The sequence below is a fragment of the Melospiza melodia genome, chromosome 21 (genome assembly GCF_035770615.1).
Source record: "Melospiza melodia melodia isolate bMelMel2 chromosome 21, bMelMel2.pri, whole genome shotgun sequence".
In the NCBI taxonomy this organism is placed as follows: Eukaryota; Metazoa; Chordata; class Aves; order Passeriformes; family Passerellidae; genus Melospiza; species Melospiza melodia.
Window position 1 is genome coordinate 3,897,425 of NC_086214.1, and position 18,252 is coordinate 3,915,676.

Consider the following 18,252-nt stretch of genomic DNA (forward strand, 5'->3'; position numbering starts at 1 on the left):
TGTTTGTTTATTGTGACTTTGAGTGTTTGACTTTGGGGGGAGCTTTGTGGGATTTTTTTCTATGGTTATTTTTGTTTGGTTTGGAAGGGGCAGGTTTTGTTTGTTCTGGTTGGGGTTTTGTTAATTTGTGTTTTTTTGTGGGGCTGGTTCCCCTGCTGGCTGCTGATTGTTATTTTTGGTGTATGGTCTTTAAAACTCTGTGAAAATCGCTGGATATAACATTAAATGCTGTGCATCCCCCAGGGAAAATCCATTTGTTGGATTTGAGGACTTTGTAGCCTTGAATCCTCAACAGGACAGAGGGACAGCCTCAGGCTGGGCCAGGGCAGCTCAGGGGGGATTTTGGGGGATAATTTCTCACTGGAAGGGTTGTCCAGCCCTGGCACAGCTGCCCAGGGCAGTGTCAGGGTCTCTGACTGGAGGGGTTTAACAGCCCTGTGCATGTGGCACTTGAGGACATGGGGCACTGGTGGCCTTGGCAGTGCTTTGGGGATGGTTGGGTGATCCTGGAGGAGTTTTCCAACCCCACTGTTTGCAGGATTCTCACCACAGAGGGCTCTGGGGTCTGCCCACTCCCCCTGTGCTGCCCAGGGACCCTGGAGGGCAGCACAGCTCCAAGGAGGGGAGTTTCTCCTGCAGGATGGACCCTGTGCTCCCAGCCCTGCAGGAGCCACCACAGCCTTTCCTTTCCTTTCCTTTCCTTTCCTTTTCTTTCCTTTCTTTCCTTTCCTTTCCTTTCCTTTCCTTTCCTTTCCTTTCCTTTCCTTTCCTTTTCCTTTCCTTTTCCTTTCCTTTCCTTCCTTTCCTTTCCTTTCTTTCCTTTCCTTTTCCTTTCCTCCTTCCTTTCCTCCTTCCTTTCCTCCTTCCTTTCCTCCTTCCTTTCCTCTTCCTTTCCCTCCTTCCTTTCCTCCTTCCTTTCCTCCTTCCTTTCCTCCTTCCTTTCCTCCTTCCTTTCTCCTTCCTTTCCTCCTTCTTTCCTCCTTCCTTTCCTCCTTCCTTTCCTCCTTCCTTTCCTCCTTCCTTCCTTCTTTTCCTTTTCCTCTCCTCCAGTCAGTGGCTCAGGAGGAGCCTCCTCGTGCAGTGTGTTGGCTCTGAAGGAAATACAACATTACCCTTGCTAGGACAAACTAATTGGTTTTAGCTGCCTTCCATTGCTCAGCATTCCTGTGTCACAGCCCAGCCTCTCTCCCATATTTTATCCTGTCCACATACACCTGGGATTATTTCTCAGCAGTGCTCCTGTCTGGGGGAATGTAGTGCATGGTGCTCCTGGATTGTCCTTAATCTGTGCACATGTTCCACCCCAAACTGCCTCTTCAAATATGTTGATAAGAAAAGCAATCTGGAGCCTGCTCTTCTCCTTCAGGAATGTTGATGGATTCAGGAGCTGCTCCTGCTGCAGTGAGAGCAGCTGTGAATCCACTGCCAAAGAGAAGTGATGAATTGTCCTGCCAGGGCCACTCCTGGCAGTTCAGGAGCAAAGGGAGGCTCAGCAGGCTCTGCAGAAGCTTCCAGGGAACCTGGCTCTCCATTTAATCCCAGTTTCTGATTGGATATGTGGATATATCCCAGCTTGCATGGATGGATACATCCCAGTCTGGATATATGGAGCTATCCAGTTTGCACATAGGGGTAAATGGATCTGTCCCAGTTTGGATATGTGGCTATATCCAGTCTGGGTGTATGGATATATCCCAGTTTGGATACAAGGATATATCACAGTTTGGATATATCCCAGTTTGGATACATGGATATATGCCAGTTAGATATATGGATCTATTGATCTATCCCAGTCTGTATGGATATATCCCTTTTGGATACATATATCCCTTTTGGATATATCCCAGTTTGGATCCATGGATATATCTCAGTTGGATCTATCCCAGTTAGCATATATGAATCTATTGATCTATCCCAGTTTGGCTGTATGGATCTCTCCCAGTTTTGGGTGTATGGATCCATGGATCTGTCCCAGTCTGGATGTATGGATATATCCCAGTCTGGATGTATGGATATATCCCAGTTTGGATGTATGGATCTCTCCCAGTTTGGGTGTATGGATCCATGGATCTGTCCCAGTCTGGATGTATGGATCTATCCAGTTTGGGTGTATGGATCCATGGATCTATCCCAGTTTGGATGTATGGATCTCTCCCAGTTTGGATGTATGGATCTCTCCAGTTTGGATGTATGGATCCATGGATCTGTCCCAGTCTGGATGTATGGATATATCCCAGTTTGGGTGTATGGATCCATGGATCTGTCCCAGTTTGGGTCCATGGATCTCTCCCAGTTTGTCCCGGGGCTCTGTGAGGGACGGGCCCTGTCCCGTTCCAGCCCTGCCAGGCGGGGCCTGGGAGACCCTGAGCTGTCCCTGGCTCAGCAGAGAGCCCTGGGGGCCAGTGGTGTCCTGGGGTAATGAATTGGTAATTAATGAATTCATTGTCCTGACCCAGCAGTCAGGGAGGGATCCCAGCCTCCCTGGGGGCAGCTCTGGGTGCTGTGTCCAGCTCTGGATCCTCAGCACAGCAGGGACAGCAGCTCCTGGAGCGGGGCCAGCTCAGGCTGTGAGGATGAGGAGGGCCTGGAGCATCTCTGTGCCCAGCAAAGGCTGAGGGAGCTGGGGCTGCTCAGGCTGGAGAGGAGCCCCAGCTGAGAGGGGCCCTCAGGCCTGGCTGTCCCTGTGTGCAGGGAGGGGCAGAGCAGGGCCCAGGCTCTGCTCCAGGCCCAGCAGTGGCACCAGAGCCACGGGCAGGGCCTGAGCCCAGCACTGCCCCTGCCCAGCAGGCACAACTTGTGCCTGGGCAGTGCCCAGCCCTGAGCAGGCTGCCCAGGAGGGGCTGGAGTCTCCCTCAGCACTGGGGATCCTGCAGAGCCCTGTGCACACAATGCTGTGCCCTGTGCTCGGGGATGGCCCTGCCTGAGCACGGAGGTTGCCACCAGGGACCCTCTGCGCCCTGCACAGCCTGGCCCAGCCTGAGATTTTGTTTCCCCTCGTTCCTGTGCCTCTTGCATCCATCATTAATGCCTGCCTGGAGCAGTGCTCCCTGCCCTGGAGGATGTGCAGGATTCCTTCAGGCTTTCCTGGCTGTACATCCATGCCACAGAGGGTGTTGTGACCCTGGGATTGGAGCTCAGGGGCTCCTGAGTCACCCCAGTGCTGGCAGAGCCCTCAGGGAGGGAGAGTTTCCCTTTGCAGCCCAGCCCAGGGCCAGCTGAAGGAGCTGTGGCACTCTGGGATTCCAGCTTAGGGAAGAACCAGGGGAGGGCTCTCAGCCATTTCCCTTGTGTCCATGTATTTATCACCCTGAGGGGCTCCACAGGCAGTGAACAGTTCCCTAAAACACCTGCCCATGTTAGGCTGGGATCCCAGGGATGTTTAAGGTTGGCTCACCTGTTTAATGGATGCTGTTAAACTGCATTGAGACCTAAATATTTTGTTCCCCGTGGAACAATCCCAACATTGTTAAATCCAAGCTGTAAATCTCAGTTGGGCAGTTGAGGCTGTTCTTCCCCACTCTGGGTTTGGGATTTATTCCTTAGCAGGAGCCATTTCTCCCCATGCCCCTCTGGTGCTGTGGCTCATGGCTGTGCTGTCACTGCACTAAAAATGGTGATTATTGATTGATCTGCTTTGGAATGGATCCCAGCTTGGTGGGAATGGGGTCACAGAATCCTGGAGGGGTTGGGTGGGAAGGGACCTCAAACCCATCCAGCCATGGCAGGGACACCTCCCACTGTCCCAGGGTGCCCCAAACCCTGTCCAGCCTGGCCTTGGGCACTGCCAGGGATGCAGGGACAGCCACAGCTGCTCTGGGAATTCCATCCCAGCCCCTGCCCACCCTCACAGGGAGAATTCCCTCCCAGTGTCCCATCCGACCCTCTGGCAGTGGGAGGCCAATCCTCCTTTGGCCTGAAAGGCTTTGCTGGATCCTCTGCTTTGGGTTTGCCCTTGAATTTGCTGAGTGTTCGTGCATCAAATCTGGAGGGAGCAGTCTGGTGTCAGGTGTGACATTGTCACCTCTCCCAGCTCTGCAGAGCCCTGATCCTGGTTGGGCTCAGGCTTTTCCTGTACAGGTGACACAATGTCTCCTCTGCCATTGCTCTCCTGGTTGCCTCACACCCATCCCCACCTTGGCACAAGAGAAATGAGCCTTGGGCCCTTGATTGATGCCAGGGCTGGTTCCCAGTGCTGTGATTGTGCAGTGTCCCCTCCTGGCTCCAGCCCTGCAGGGACACGCTGTAATTCCATGGGCAGGGATGGAGGAGCAGCAGCCACGGCTGAGTGCAGGATTTCAGGGGTGTCAGCAGTTTTCCCAACCAAAAAAGCTTTTAGCTCTTGGGCACAAAGTCAAGTGCCATTTGAAATGCACAGCCATCAAGTTTGGGGGGGAAAAAGTCCACAATAACCAAGGAGCCGGTCTGTTTTCCCTCTTTTTTTGGATGAAATGCATAATAAGCTCTTAGCTGAGATAAATCCTAATTGAGGCTTCAGCCAAAGCTGGGGCTAAATGGGCAGAGCAGGTCTGGGAGACAAATGCAGCTCCAGCTTGTCAAAGTGAGCCATTCTTTACATGGAAAGAGGATTTGTGTCATCAAAGCTCTTCATCTCTCCCGTTCCCAACCACAGCCCTCCTGCCCAAATCCATCCCAAACCCATCCCAGTCCCCTGGCACGTGCCTCTGCTGCTGCTCCTGGGCCACTGCCCCAGGCTGGGCTGCCCTGGAGCCACAGTCCCACGCTGGGGTTGGGGTGACCTTGGCAAGGTCCCTCCTTGAGGGGTACCTGGGCATGGCCACAGATCCACCCTGTCCTGCAGAGCTCCCCACACCGAGGGCTCTCCCGTGGAGGTGTCAAGGGCAGAAGGTTGGGAAGGCTCTGGGAGGCATTTTAGGAGCCTCCCTCCTGGAAGGTGGGGCAGGATCTGGTGCTCTGAAGGCTCCAGCAAAGCATCCAACAGTGCAGCCCTCATGGAGATACCACAGGGTCGAGGGATGGGTTTGAGGGACCTCAAAGTCCATCCAGTGCCACCCCTGCCATGGCAGGGACACCTCCCACTGTCCCAGGCTGCTCCAGCCCTGCCCAGCCTGGCCTTGGGCACTGCCAGGGATCCAGGGGCAGCCACAGCTGCTCTGGGCACCCTGTGCCAGGGCCTGCCCACCCTCACAGGGAACAATTCCTCATTCCCAATATCCCATCCATCCCTACCCTCTGGCAGTGGGAGCCATTCCCTGTGTCCTGTCCCTCCATCCTTGTCCCCAGTCCCTCTCCAGCTCTCCTGGAGCCCCTTCAGGCCCTGCAAGGGGCTCTGAGCTCTGCCTGGAGCTTCTCCTCTCCAGTGAGCACCCCCAGCTCTCCAGCCTGGCTCCAGAGCAGAGGGCTCTGCTGGGAGCAGCTCCTGGGCCTGCTCTGGGCTGCTCCAGCAGGATGAGGTTGTTCAGTGCTGGAATTCCAGAGCTGGAGGCAGCTCTGCAGGGAGGTCTCACAAGGGCAGAGCAGAGGTGGAGAATCAGTTCCCAGCTGGCTCTGGGTGTTCGTGCACCTGAGTCCCTCCTGTTTTCCTGCTCTTGCAGTTTGGTTGTTAATTGCTGCCCCAAGATGTGCAGGATGTCTCTGTTTTAGCCCGTGTGTCTGAAGAACAGGAACAAGAGCTCTTCATTTTTCTGTCTTGAAGTTCATTAATTCTTATCTATAAAATTTTCTTTCTGCCCAGCCGAGATCTGCTCAGCAGGGCAGCCACAGGCACTCTGTGTTGCCCTTTTATACTACAAACTACATATAACATATTTACACTTAATTCCCAATACCCATCACCTGTGTTAGACAGTGCACCTCTACTCTAAACCAATCCCAAAGTACCAACATCACAGCAGAAAATGGAGAACAAGAAGAAGAAGAAGAAGAAAGGCTGGACATGCCCAAGTTCCTCCATCTTGTCCCCAAAACCCCCATTCCAAAAATCCTAAAATCTACATTTTCACCCTGTGATAATTTTATTATTATACTATTCAAACTTCTGTGACTTTCAGGTCCTCATACAAAGCTGGTAACTTGCTCCATGGGTCAAAGTCAAATGCCCAGGTGTTCTGGGCTGTGTGCCAGGGTCTCTGAGCCCCCAGGTGGGGTCCTGGACACCCGGAGGGGTGCACTGAGTTCTGCCATCCTACTCAAGCTGTATCCTGCAGGAGCCTCTGGGTGGCTTTGCTGCACCTCCCTGTGCTGCAGAATTAGAAGAACACCAGCTGGGGATCCCAGTTACCCCAGCACAGCCTGGGCTTGGTGCTCTGGCTCCCCTGGCCCCCTGTGACTGTGCTGTGCTGCAGTTCCAGGTGGATGGCGAGTGGAGGACCTGGATTGACTACAGCCGCTTCCAGGAGCTGGTGCGGGAGCGCGAGCGCAGCGGCGGCGCCAGGACCTTCACAGCAGCCGAGTACACGGCCAGGACTCCTCCCTGGGCCCTCTTTGGGGCCAAGGAGCGGGGATTCGACCCCCTGGATGTCAGATTCCAGAGGAAGAACAAGGCACAGGACACCTCGGGGTGCTGAGGCTGGGCTCCCTCACCCTGGCCTGCCTGGACTCCATTTCGGGCTGACACCGTCCTGGGTCCACCCACCTGGATGATCCTGATGTTTGGGAAGGGTCCAGCCTGGATTTAACCCTTCCCTCCTGTTTTTAGGGCTTCCTGGATGAAATATTGGTAATGTTCTTCTCTTGAGATCAATCAGAACTGGTTCAGCTGCAGTGGGGGGAGTGCTGGGATCTCCTCAGTGGGGAATGTTTGCAGTGGGATGTGGGGCCAGAGGGGTCCTTGGGCTCCTCTTCAAGGAGAGCCTGGCACCAAAACATTCCACATCCCCAAGGAAAAATGCCAGGGGATTTCAGCCCCACAGGGTTGGATCAGGGCCACAGCCAGACCTGGATGTAAAAGCTGATCTCTGCTGGGAGCATCATTTTAGGGATTTGTTCAGGTTCAGTGTGTTTCACACACTGGTGCCATTTCCTGTAAAAACCCCATTCCCAAGAAGCCAAACCTTGGGAATGGTGCACCAGCACCCCTATGCACACCACCTGCAGCTTCTGATACCTCTCCAAGTGTCTTTGAGCCTCATGGCTTTGGGAAGGAGGTTTAGGAGCAGTTATCCCACTCCCAGAGCCCTAAACAGCAGCTCCAGTCCTCCAGAGCCCTGTGGGCTCCAGCTGGGTGTGCCCAGTGCTGCACATGGAGCATCCCTGACCTGGGGATTCCATTGCTTTTTAAAGGCAGCCTCTTTTCTTAAGCTGTACAAAGAGTTTCTAAAGCAGAAGGAAAATAAAGGAGTTTTTCCTAGAGTGCCTCTGGTGTGGCTGCTGAGCAGGGTCTGGCAGGGAGGGTGGGAGGTAGATTGGAAGGAGATGAGAAGCACAAATGTTGTGTAAGAGCTCTTTCCTAACACATGGGGGGTGGAAGGGGGAAGGAATATTGGGTGGGTCCATGGGTGATGGATGGTGGGTGCCTTTCCTGAGTATGTTTAGAAAAAAAAATCACAGAATCCGGGGATGGTTTGGGTTACAAGGGACCCTAAAGCCCATCCAGAGCCACCCCTGCCATGGCAGGGACACCTCCCACTGTCCCAGGCTGCTCCAGCCCTGTCCAGCCTGGCCTTGGGCACTGCCAGGGATCCAGGGGCAGCCACAGGGAGGAGGAGGGAGGGCCCTGGGCAGCCCCTGGCAGTGCTGAGCCCCCTTTCCATGGGGAAATTCCTGCTGCTGTCCCCCCTGAGCTGCCCTGGCCCAGCCTGAGGCCGTTCCCTCTGCTCCTGTCCCTGTTCCCTGGAGCACAGCCCGACCCCCCGGCTGTGCCCTCCTGTCAGGAGCTGTGCAGAGCCACAAGGGCCCCCTGAGCCTCCTCTGCTCCAGGCTGAGCCCCTGCCCAGCTCCCTCAGCTGCTCCTGGGGCTCCAGACCCTTCCCAGGACACAAACCTCCAGTTAACCCTGCACCATCAGCTGGAATTTTGGGGCTTGGTGTGTTTGGTGTCCACCAGGACCCACCACGTTCCCCTCAATGGATCCTGGCCCTTCAGCACCTCTTCCTCTTTCCTAAATTCCCTCCATCCCACTCCCTCCTCCCTGGCAGAACCCTCCCAGTCCATCCCAGTTCCCTGCTGGCCCTGGGAGCCCTGGCAGCTGCAGGAGCTGCTCTGGGAGAGAGAGGAGCCCCAGAGCTGGAGGATCCTGGGGCTGCCAGGGAACCAGCTCGTGCTGTGAGGTGCCCCAAAACTCCCTGGCAGTGCCTTCCTTGGGAATCCAGGGGCTCCAAAGAAAATGGTGTTTGCCCTGTGCCTGGCATTGGTGCCCCCCAGGACACCCAGTCCCTGCTGTCCCTGTCACAGGGTCCCACCCCCACGAGACTCAGCTGGGAGGCCTCTCCTGATCCTCCCTGTGCTCCCTCCATTCCTCTCCCTGGTGCTCCCCATGTTCCCTCCATCCATCTGCTGATCTCCCCTGTGTCCTCACACTCCCTCCATCCTCCTTATCCTCTGGGTGTGCCTGCATCCCCTCCATCCCCTCCATGTCCCCACATCCCCTCCATCCTCTCCCTGCTCTCCCCCCTGGCACTGGGCAGGGAGGGCACTGCCAGCGTGGGTGACACGAGGTCAGTGCCACACCGTTCCCATGGCAGTTGGCACCTGCCATGTCCTGAAATGGGGCTTCCCCCTGCCCTGTGGGACAGCACAGCTCTGTGGGATGGAACCAGGCACGGCTCCATGTCCAGGATGTGGATTTGGTGCATCACAGGATTTCCTGGATGGGCATTCAGCATCACCTGACCACAGAGGCTGGACCCATCACATCTTCCTTTTCAAGTGAAAAGCTGAGTCAATTCAGTTTTCTTACAAATATTCACAAGGATTGAAAGGATTCAAAGGGAATGAAGAAGAAATAACATATCATAAAAAAAAATTACCTAAAGTTTGCCCTAAACTATGAATTTGTTGCATGAATGACTTTCAGGCCTTGGTATCAGGCATGTTCCAAATCCTGTGATCCACACCCACCTGGGCCACATCTGGAGCTGCTCCCAGAGCAGCCAGGGCAGGATTTGCTCCTGCAGTTCCCCTGGGGTTGCCTCGTGCTCAGGGTGGATCTCCCAGTGCCCAAACCCAGCCAGGTGAGCTGGGTGCTCACACCCAGCACTTCCCGAGGCACAAGAGAACACAAGGCCCCAGGACAGAGCCCTCTTTGGGGACACCCAGAACTGGGCACTGGCTGGCACAGCTGGAGCTCTGGGACCTGCTCTGGCTGTGCCAGGGAGGCTCTGCCCTGCTGGGAGCAGGGATCTGCTGCCCTCCCACAGCAGCACCTCCTGGAGCTGCTCCTGGTGCAGCTGAAGGGGCTGCAGGGCTGGCATTGCCCAGGGAATGGATGCACCCTGGGAAAAGTGACCCGAGCTCAGGGAGGGTCCAGTTCTGCCAAGGGCAGTGAGAGATCCTGGCTGGGAGAACCTCTCTGGTGCCACAGTTCAGGACCAGCCCACACTCTCATGCTGCCCTAAGTGCATTTGACTCAATACCTGTAATTCCACCCCCTTTTCCATAGGCTTTGATCTGAATCATGGAGCTGCTGGGGTTCCCCATCCTCCCTCCTGCCCCCAGCACTGCCCAGGTGTCACAGACATCTTTTATGGAAAATCCTTTCCTTAGGATTTTTCCTCCTGAGAAGCTGGGAGGCCTCAGGAACAAAATGTAAACAATGATTATCTGCTGCTGTGGGATGCAACAGGTGCATCTGGGATTGGTCTCATGTGGTTGTTTCTAATTAATGGCCAATCACAGTCAGCTGGCTTGGACTCTGTCCGAGCCACAAACCTTTGTTATCATTCCTTCTTTTTCTATTCTTAGCTAGCCTTCTGATGAAACCTTTTGTTCTATTCTTTTAGTATATTTTTAATGTAATATATATCATAAAATAATAAATCAAACCTTCTGAAACATGGAGTCAACATTCTCATCTCTTCCCTCATGCTCAGACCCCTGGGAACGCTGTCACACTCAGGATCCCCAAATGGCTGCCCCTGCCCAGGCCTGGGGGCTTTTCCCCAAAGCCAAGGCACAGAGCATGTCCTGGCTGCCCCTTCCTGCCAGGGGCACCTGGTGCTTCCAAACCCAGCCTGGACACTCAGGAAGTTCCACCTGAGGGGCAAAATGGACAAAAATCATTTGAACCCCTTAAAGCCAGGGAGAATTGGAGGAGCCCTGAGGAGTCCTGCTCCAGTTCCCCCTTCCCTGGCACAGCCTGGAGCCTCCTGGCTGCTCCTGGGCTCTCCCAGCTGTGCTCCTGCAGGATCCTGACTCAGGGCTGACTCACCTGCCATTGGGCTGCGCTTCAATTTTGCATGAGGATAAATACATTTGTTTCCAAAAAACCTCCAGCAGGAAAACATTTCCCCAAGCAGAGCATTGTCATCCATCAGCTCTGGCTTCATCTGGCTCCGCTCCTAAATCATTTATGATGTTGGAGCTGCTGCTGTGCCCTGAAGGGGAAGGAAGAAGAGATGGGAATTAATTGAAGGAAGGGCATCGTCCTCATTTTGTCACCTCCTCATTTTGTCACCTGCAAACTGAGGAGCTGCCAGAGGGAGGGACCCAACCCAGCCAGGACATTTCTGCTCCTTCGCTGTGGGGAAGGGGAGGCAATAAATCCCAGGGAATCTTGCAAAGGAAGCCCTGGCCCTGCTGGAGCTGAGCTGTGTAGGGGGATACAGTACGAAGGTGGTGTAGAATGTAATCTTATCCCCCCAAAGAGTAGCAGCTGAACCAATTACCAAAGATTAGGAGCAGGCCTGATGTTAACAGGCCACAGCTGTAGCCAATAAGGACAGTGGTGTAAAAGAGTGGATTGGTGGGATCTGGAGTCAGATGGCTGCTGCAAGGATCAGGAACAGTCAGCACTTAGAGGAACTGCCTGTGAGAAGCATTGAGGGGGTATGAAACTCTGCTGATGTGGAATCCTTACACCATAATGATAATAGAACTCTTTATGGATAAGACAAGAGAGCTGTGCCAGGGTGGGAGCTCAGCAGTTCCCCTGCCCTGGGTGCCCTCCCTGGCCCAGCCCAGCAGTCGGAGCAGGGGCTGGAGGTGGCTGGAGCTGCTGGCCCCAGGTCCAGCAGGGACATTGGGGAGGAGGGGACCCAGCCAGGGACCAGCCCAGCTCCTGCCAGGCCAGAGCTGCCCCCTGAGAGCCGGGAGCAGCACAAGGGAGGCCAAGGAGGGTGGGGGTGATTCCAGTGGAGTGAAGGGGATTTACGGCTGTCACCACCCAATGCCAAATTCCAGAGTGGGCCCTGGAGCTGCTCCCAGGGAGAGCTCAGAGCCCTTCAAGGGCCTGAAGGGGCTCCAGGAGAGCTGGAGAGGGACTGGGGACAAGGGATGGAGGGACAGGACACAGGGAATGGCTCCCAGTGCCAGAGGGCAGGGATGGATGGGATGTTGGGAATGAGGAATTGTTCCCTGTGAGGGTGGGCAGGCCCTGGCACAGGGTGCCCAGAGCAGCTGTGGCTGCCCCTGGATCCCTGGCAGTGCCCAAGGCCAGGCTGGACAGGGCTGGGAGCACCTGGGACAGTGGGAGGTGTCCCTGCCATGGCAGGGGTGGCTCTGGATGGGATTTAAGGTCCCTTCCCACCCAAACCATTCTGGGATTCCTTGGCGCTCAGTTCTGCCTCAAGGATGCATTTCCACCTTCTCCCCATCCCAGTCCAGGACAGGCTCAAGGCCCCCTGGAGCTGCTGGGGAGGGGGGATGCCTCTCTGGGCATGGGGACTCATACCCCCAGGAGCAGTGACTGGGGGCATCTTCTAATACAAATTTTTAAACCAAAAAAAAAAAAAAATCCCCATCGCTTCAGGACACATTGAAGTCAATGAGAAGGCTTGCAAGGAATTACTCCAGGAAAAAAAAAAAAAAAAAAGAACAAAGAAAAAAGAAAAAACCCTAAACAAACAAAACAAAAAATAAACCCACAAAAAAACCCCTCCAACTAACCAAACAGAAAAAAAAACCAAACAAACAAATAAAACAACAAACCAAAGAAAATCTTGAAAAAATTCAGAAACCAGCAATTACTTATGAAAAGGTGGTGAAATCCTGAACAGGAGAAATGCTCTATCCTCTCCGTGTCTCTGCTGTTCCCATCGCCGGGGTTTTTAGGGATGCTGATAACAACATAATCCTCACCTCTGGGGCACCATCTGGGAGATCAAGCGCTGCTGAACTCCCTCTCTGTGCCCGGGGCTGGGCTGGGCTCGGCTGTGAAATCATCTCAGTGCTGAGCCCGTGTTGGTTGGGAAGCAGGGAGAGCATCAAAGGCAGCAATAATCAGCTGCTAAACCCCGGAGCAGCCCGGGGCGCCTTTCTGGGAAAGCTGGAGCTCCTGTCACACCATCCTCATGGGCACCGGGCCATGCCCACCCGGGCTGGCACTGAGCCCCCTGGAAGGGCTGAGCTGTGGAAATGGGGCCTGGCTGGGGAGTTCTGCATTGGAATGGGTTTGGTGCAGCCCCTGCTGCATCCTGGCCATGGGGATCCTCAGCTCTGGAGTGTCCCTGAGGGGCTGGAGCCCCTGGAGCAGCTGAGGGAGCTGGGCAGGGGCTCAGCCTGGAGCAGAGGAGGCTCAGGGGGCCCTTGTGGCTCTGCACAGCTCCTGACAGGAGGGCACAGCCGGGGGGTCGGGCTGTGTTGAGAGTTTTTTGCAGATTGAGGAGTTCTTGCAGGACAATGGCCACGTTCAGCCGATGCACAATCCAGCCTGCTGGTACTAATGGGCAATGGACACGTGCACAAACAATGAATAATGGACATATTCAGAAATGGGGTTGGTACATCCTCGAAAGAGATACAAGGAGAGTCATCAGGACTCAGCAGGTTTGTCAGCAAGCTTGGGAAAGTAAGAAAAAAGTGAGCCATGGGTGGGCTAGACAACCACAGAACACACGTGAAAAATCAGCTGATCCAATCAGCATTCTAATTTAGACACGTGAGCAGCTGGGATTAACCAATCCTGTGTTAGCTAGAGACACACAGACAGTATGGATTTATTTTAAATATAGTCTTTTTAGGGATAATGAATTTGGCTTCACTGGATCATGTAGGTCATGGTGTGATATCCCTGAACCTCTGCACCCTGCTGGGCTCAAACAGCTTCAGATCCTGCTCCCCTTCCCTGCAGGGCACACCCAGGTGGGATTCAGGGGTTTGGGGCTGCCACCCCCTCAGCCCCTCTGGACTGGGGCAGCTCCTCACACTCCTCTAGCCCAGCTCAACCATCCTGTGGCTGAGAGCCAGAGCAGTGCAGATGGATTTGTTTGAGCCTGGAGGTTTCACTCGGACTTTTGTTTTATTTGCTTCTTTGCCAGGCTCAGGCCGGGCAGGTAAAACCCCAATTCCCCTTGTGTCTTTCTGACTGACCCCCACACCCTCCTGTGAGGCAGCAAGGGCTGCTCCTCCCGTGCTCAGCCTCAGCACTGATGGGTGATGGAACTGTCAGGAAAACAACCCACAAACACCAGAGGTTTGTGTCCAAAGAGGAGACAGAGGAGTGCTTTTACTTTATTCCAGTAAAGGGAGAGGCCATGGGGCATTCCTCTGGGGTCTCTCCAATTTTTGAAGGACGCAGCCTCCTTTTTATCCCAATTTTCCAGCCACATTTCCCTTCTCTCTTTCCCCATTTCTGAAGTACTTGAGAGGTTCAGACTTCCCAGAACACCTGATCCCAAAGATTTCCCTCTAATGTATAACCCTCCCTTTTAATTTAGAATTCTTACAGAATTTAGGGGATTTTATTCCCCATTGTTTCTTTCATCTTCCAATGTCTAATTTCGTTTATCAGCAAACCTAAAGTTTATTTGTAAAAGCAAATATCTATTTCCATTCATCAATCAGTGCAATTCTTCCCATTGTTTCTTTCATCTCCCAGTGCTGGTTTTATCCACCAGCAGACCCACAGCTGATTTGGAAAGACAAATCTGCTGTTCCTCTCAGAACTTTGGACAGACTTGTCCTCCTCAGGGAAAGGTGTTGCAGTAAGGTAGAAAAATTGTAAAGAAAGGCCTCATAAAATCAGAGCTGCTCTCCTAAAATCAGTGGCTGGCCTTGTCAGGATAGCCCTTTGCAAGCTCCCATGTGAAAGCATGAAAATCCTGGTGTGAGCAGTTGGTTAACATAACAATCTGTTCCTGGGTAAAAAACAACCAACACCTGTATAAATTGTTTTTACACCCTTGATAGAAAAATGAAAACTCTCTCAAACAAACAACTTTCCCTGCATGCGCACCTTGGAGTTTGAGTGACCAATTAATACAGAATAACAACTTGTTAGTGACCAATGAAGTAATTGGCAAGAAAGCTCCTGACCAATTGGAGTTGCATATGGGGTCTGTACAAGTGTATAAAAATGAGTAAGGTGAATAAAGAAGGGGATTTTTCCACCACGAAGACAATGGAGTCTGTGTGATTGATTCCCACAGGAAGGTCCCAGCCCCGAGGCTGCCCCAGGAGCCCTTGGCCAGCAGTGCCAGGGGTGCCAGGGTGGGCTCTGGGCAGTGCCAGGGGTGCCAGGGTGGGCTCTGGGCAGGGCCAGGAGCTGCATCCCGCTGGGCCTTCCAGCCCCGGACGTTCTGTGACTCTGACTCCTCCAAGGAAACACCTGCAGCTCCTTTCTCAGCTGTGGGATGGCCCAAGGTGCTCATTAAACACCCCAGAGCAGAGCTCCTGCAATTGGAGCTGTTTCCATCTCCACAAGCAGCTCCCAGCAGAGTTTTTCTCTCCTTTGCAGACTGAGACTCCAAACTTGAACCCAGGGAGGAGCAGTTCTGGAGGAATGTTGGCAGGAGTCACCTGCTCCACATCTCTAACAGGTTTCCAGCTCACACTGGCTGCTTCCTTTCGGTATTAGTGCTGAAATCACTTGAACTATGAGTAGTGCTGGATAAACTCAGAAATACTCGTAGCAGAATCAGTGTGAGACAGAAAATGAGTGCTCGCATTGTTTAGAGATTCGATATTATCTTTTATCAATAGGATTCAGGATTTTCTAGGCTGTTTGCAGACTTCACTCCTCCTTTGATAGCACAATGTGAGGTTTTGATGTTTCTTATCTCCCATCTAAAGCCTTCAAAGCCAGGCAGTGAAGCTGGGCTGTGCTGGCTTTGTGCTCCTTGTGTTTTGTTTTCCCTGAGCCTGGAGATCCCAAAGCTCCTGCAGGGGCAGTGGCAGCTCCTCCCTCCCTGGGGAGGTGCAGGGGAAGGTCTGGCTGCAGGGATGCCTCAGTCCCTGCAGGGCTTTGTGACCTGGACCAGCCCCGGAGCGACCGCACTGAGTGAGGATTGGGCTGGAGGCCTCCAGAGCTGCCTGCCATCCCACAATAGCCAGGGTTTGTTCCATGGAAGAGCTGAGCTTTGTCCTGGCCATCCCAATGGTTCCCAGCCAGGCACTGGGGGATTCTGCTCCCTGTCCCATAACAGAGTGCCCAGTCCCTGCTGCAGCCAAGGCAAACTCACTCTGCTCTCTGCCACCACAGCCCTGTCACAGACATGTTTTATGGAAAATCCTTTCCTTAGGATTTCTATTCCTGAGAAGCTGAGAAGCCTCAGGAACAAAATGCAAACATTGATTATCTGCTGCTGTGGAATGCAACAGGTGCATCTGGGATTGGTCTCATGTGGTTGTTTGTAATTAATGGCCAATCACAGTCAGCTGGCTCGGGCTCTCTGAGCCACAAGCCTTTGTTATCATTCTTTCTTTCTCTATCCTTAGCTAGCCTTCTGATGAAATCCTTTCTTTTATTCTTTTGGTATAGTTTTAATATAATACATATCATAAAATAATAAATCAATCCTTCTGAAACATGGAGTCAGATCCTTGTCTCTTCCCTCATCCTGGGACCCCTGGGAACACGGTCACACAGTGTTCACAGTGTTCACACCCTTTTCCCTCTCCCCATTGTCTCTTCCCGTGGTTTTAGGGTGCTTTTGGGGGTGTCTGGTTTTTCCTTCAAGATCTTTAAGCTGTTATCCCAAATCCAGCTTCCCCCAAGGCCCTCTGTGCCCAATCAGCAAATATCACCCGATTCTGTGGGGATGAAGTCATTATGTCTCCCTCAGCAAAAACTGCTTCTCCTTTTTCCCCAGGGGGAGGAGAGGCCTTCCCTCAGGATTATGGGATTAAGCAGAGCTTTAAAAGAGAGATCTTGCTTTGTTGCTTAAAGAGCTTAATCTGAAATCCCCTCCGCAGTGAGTGGGGCTCTGCAAACGCTGAGTAAGGGATTGGAGCTGATCCCTGCCCTCCAGGCCTGGAGCTCCAGGTGGGATCAGCCCACCCTGGAGCACTCCTGGTGTCCTGCTTTCCTCCTGGATGTGCTCTGGGCACAGCTGGATGGGCCCCTCCTCTGGATCCCAGCCTTGGGTGGGAGTCACAGCATCACCCTGGGATGAGCCCAAATGTCCCATCCCTCGGCTGTTCCAATGGCCTGGAAAGGCTCGGGATGGCCTTGGGGCAGCCCGCGCTCCAAAGGACGAAAGGAGTCTTCAGGTTTTTGGGTCTTCAGTGTTGTTTATTAATTCTTGTCTACAATATTTTCCCCCGGCCTGACAGAGGTCTGCACAGCGAGCCAGCCATGAGCACGCTGCCTGCCCTCAGGGCGGTCACTTATCTTTATACCCAAAACTACGTGTAAGATATTTACCTTTTATCCCCAATACCTTTCACCCTTATTGACAAGTGCACATTCAGTAAGAACCAATCCCAAAGTGCCACCATCACCACCGAAGATGGATGAGAAGAAGAAGAAGAAGGACAGGACATGCCCTAATTCCTCCATCTTGTCCCTTAAAAACCCCCCTGTACCGAGACTCTAAAACCTGTGTTTCACTCTGTAATTAATCTATCCCTTCACCATTTATCCCCGTGTGATCCTCCCATCCTCATACAGCTGTCACGTTCTGTGCAGGATCAAAGTCCAACCACCAAACACTTCTGGCAACGTTCCAGGACCTCCGAGCTCCCCAAGGGTTGTCTCGGTGACTCTGCACATCAGGAACGTGCTGAGTTCCCACACCCAAACATCCCTGGTCCCTGGGATTTGCCACTGGACGTGGCTGAGCTGCCTGGAGGGCGCCTCCCCTGGGCCTCACCCACCTGGAGAAGTTCCAGCACTCCCAGGAGCTCTCCAGGGATGCTTTGGATGGAGATGCCCATGGCCAGATCCCTCCCCACCGATGGCTTTCCCTGCTCCAGCCCTTCCACAGCCCCTGGGGCACAGCAGCCAAACATCCAACAACCCAAAAGGAAGGTGGAAAACCATGTGGCTGCTGTGTGTACCTGCTAGCTATATCTATATTTATATTTATATTTATATTTATATTTATATTTATATTTATATTTATATTTATATTTATATTTATATTTATATTTATATTTATTCTTTTATATGTATTAATATATATTAATAGTAATAAATATATATAATATATAAATACATTACATATAATACATTTATTAATATATTACATTATATATAATTCATAATATCTATAAATATATTATATTTATTATATTATTATATTTTCTATTATATTTTATTTTATAGTATATATTATATTATTATATATAATATATAATATATAATATAATATATAATTTATAATATATTATATATTATATATTATATATATATGATATATAATATATCATATATAATATATATTATATATATTATATTATATTATATTATATTATATTATATTATATTATATTATATTATATTATATTATATTATATGTAATATTAATATAACAAATATATAATAGTAAAAATATGTAAATATATTTGTATTTATATGTATAATTTATAGTTATAATTATAATTATCTTTTACATATTTATAGTTAATACATATTTATATCTATATTTCTATGTTTACATATAATTATATTTATATGTTTAAGTTTATATTTATATATTTATAGTTATTTTTATTTATCCACCCTCCCAAGGCACGAGAGCTGCAGAGGTGCTTGGAAAAGCTCTCTGAGTGCCCAGGCAGCAGAGGAGCTGCTGCTGGGATGAATCCACTCTGTCTCCTCAGCAGTAATTTGCCATGCTCTGCCTCTGGAATTTGTGTGCATTTCTGGCCCAGTGGAGAAGCTCTGGCCCTGTGCTCGTCCCACACTCCAGGGAATTACACCCAGAGCATCTCCTGATGGAAGGAAGGAGGGGGGGA

At 51.8% G+C, this 18,252-nt stretch overlaps 1 protein-coding gene across 5 annotated transcripts in view; it reads left to right on the forward strand.

Annotated features, from left to right (window-relative positions):
- LOC134427751 (S-adenosyl-L-methionine-dependent tRNA 4-demethylwyosine synthase TYW1-like) overlaps positions 1-16,051 on the forward strand; it is a 113,551-nt gene extending 97,500 nt beyond the window's left edge. For 4 of the 5 annotated variants that reach the window (XM_063173822.1, XM_063173819.1, XM_063173823.1 and 1 more), the window contains exon 17: positions 6,324-7,327. In XM_063173822.1, the coding sequence (XP_063029892.1) occupies positions 6,324-6,545 (222 nt within the window). In that variant the 3' untranslated portion in view covers positions 6,546-7,327. Of the gene's footprint in view, positions 1-6,323; positions 7,328-16,040 lie in introns of those variants that run through there. The other variant, XR_010030226.1, reaches the window with a different exon arrangement.
- Positions 16,052-18,252: the final 2,201 nt, after the last annotated feature.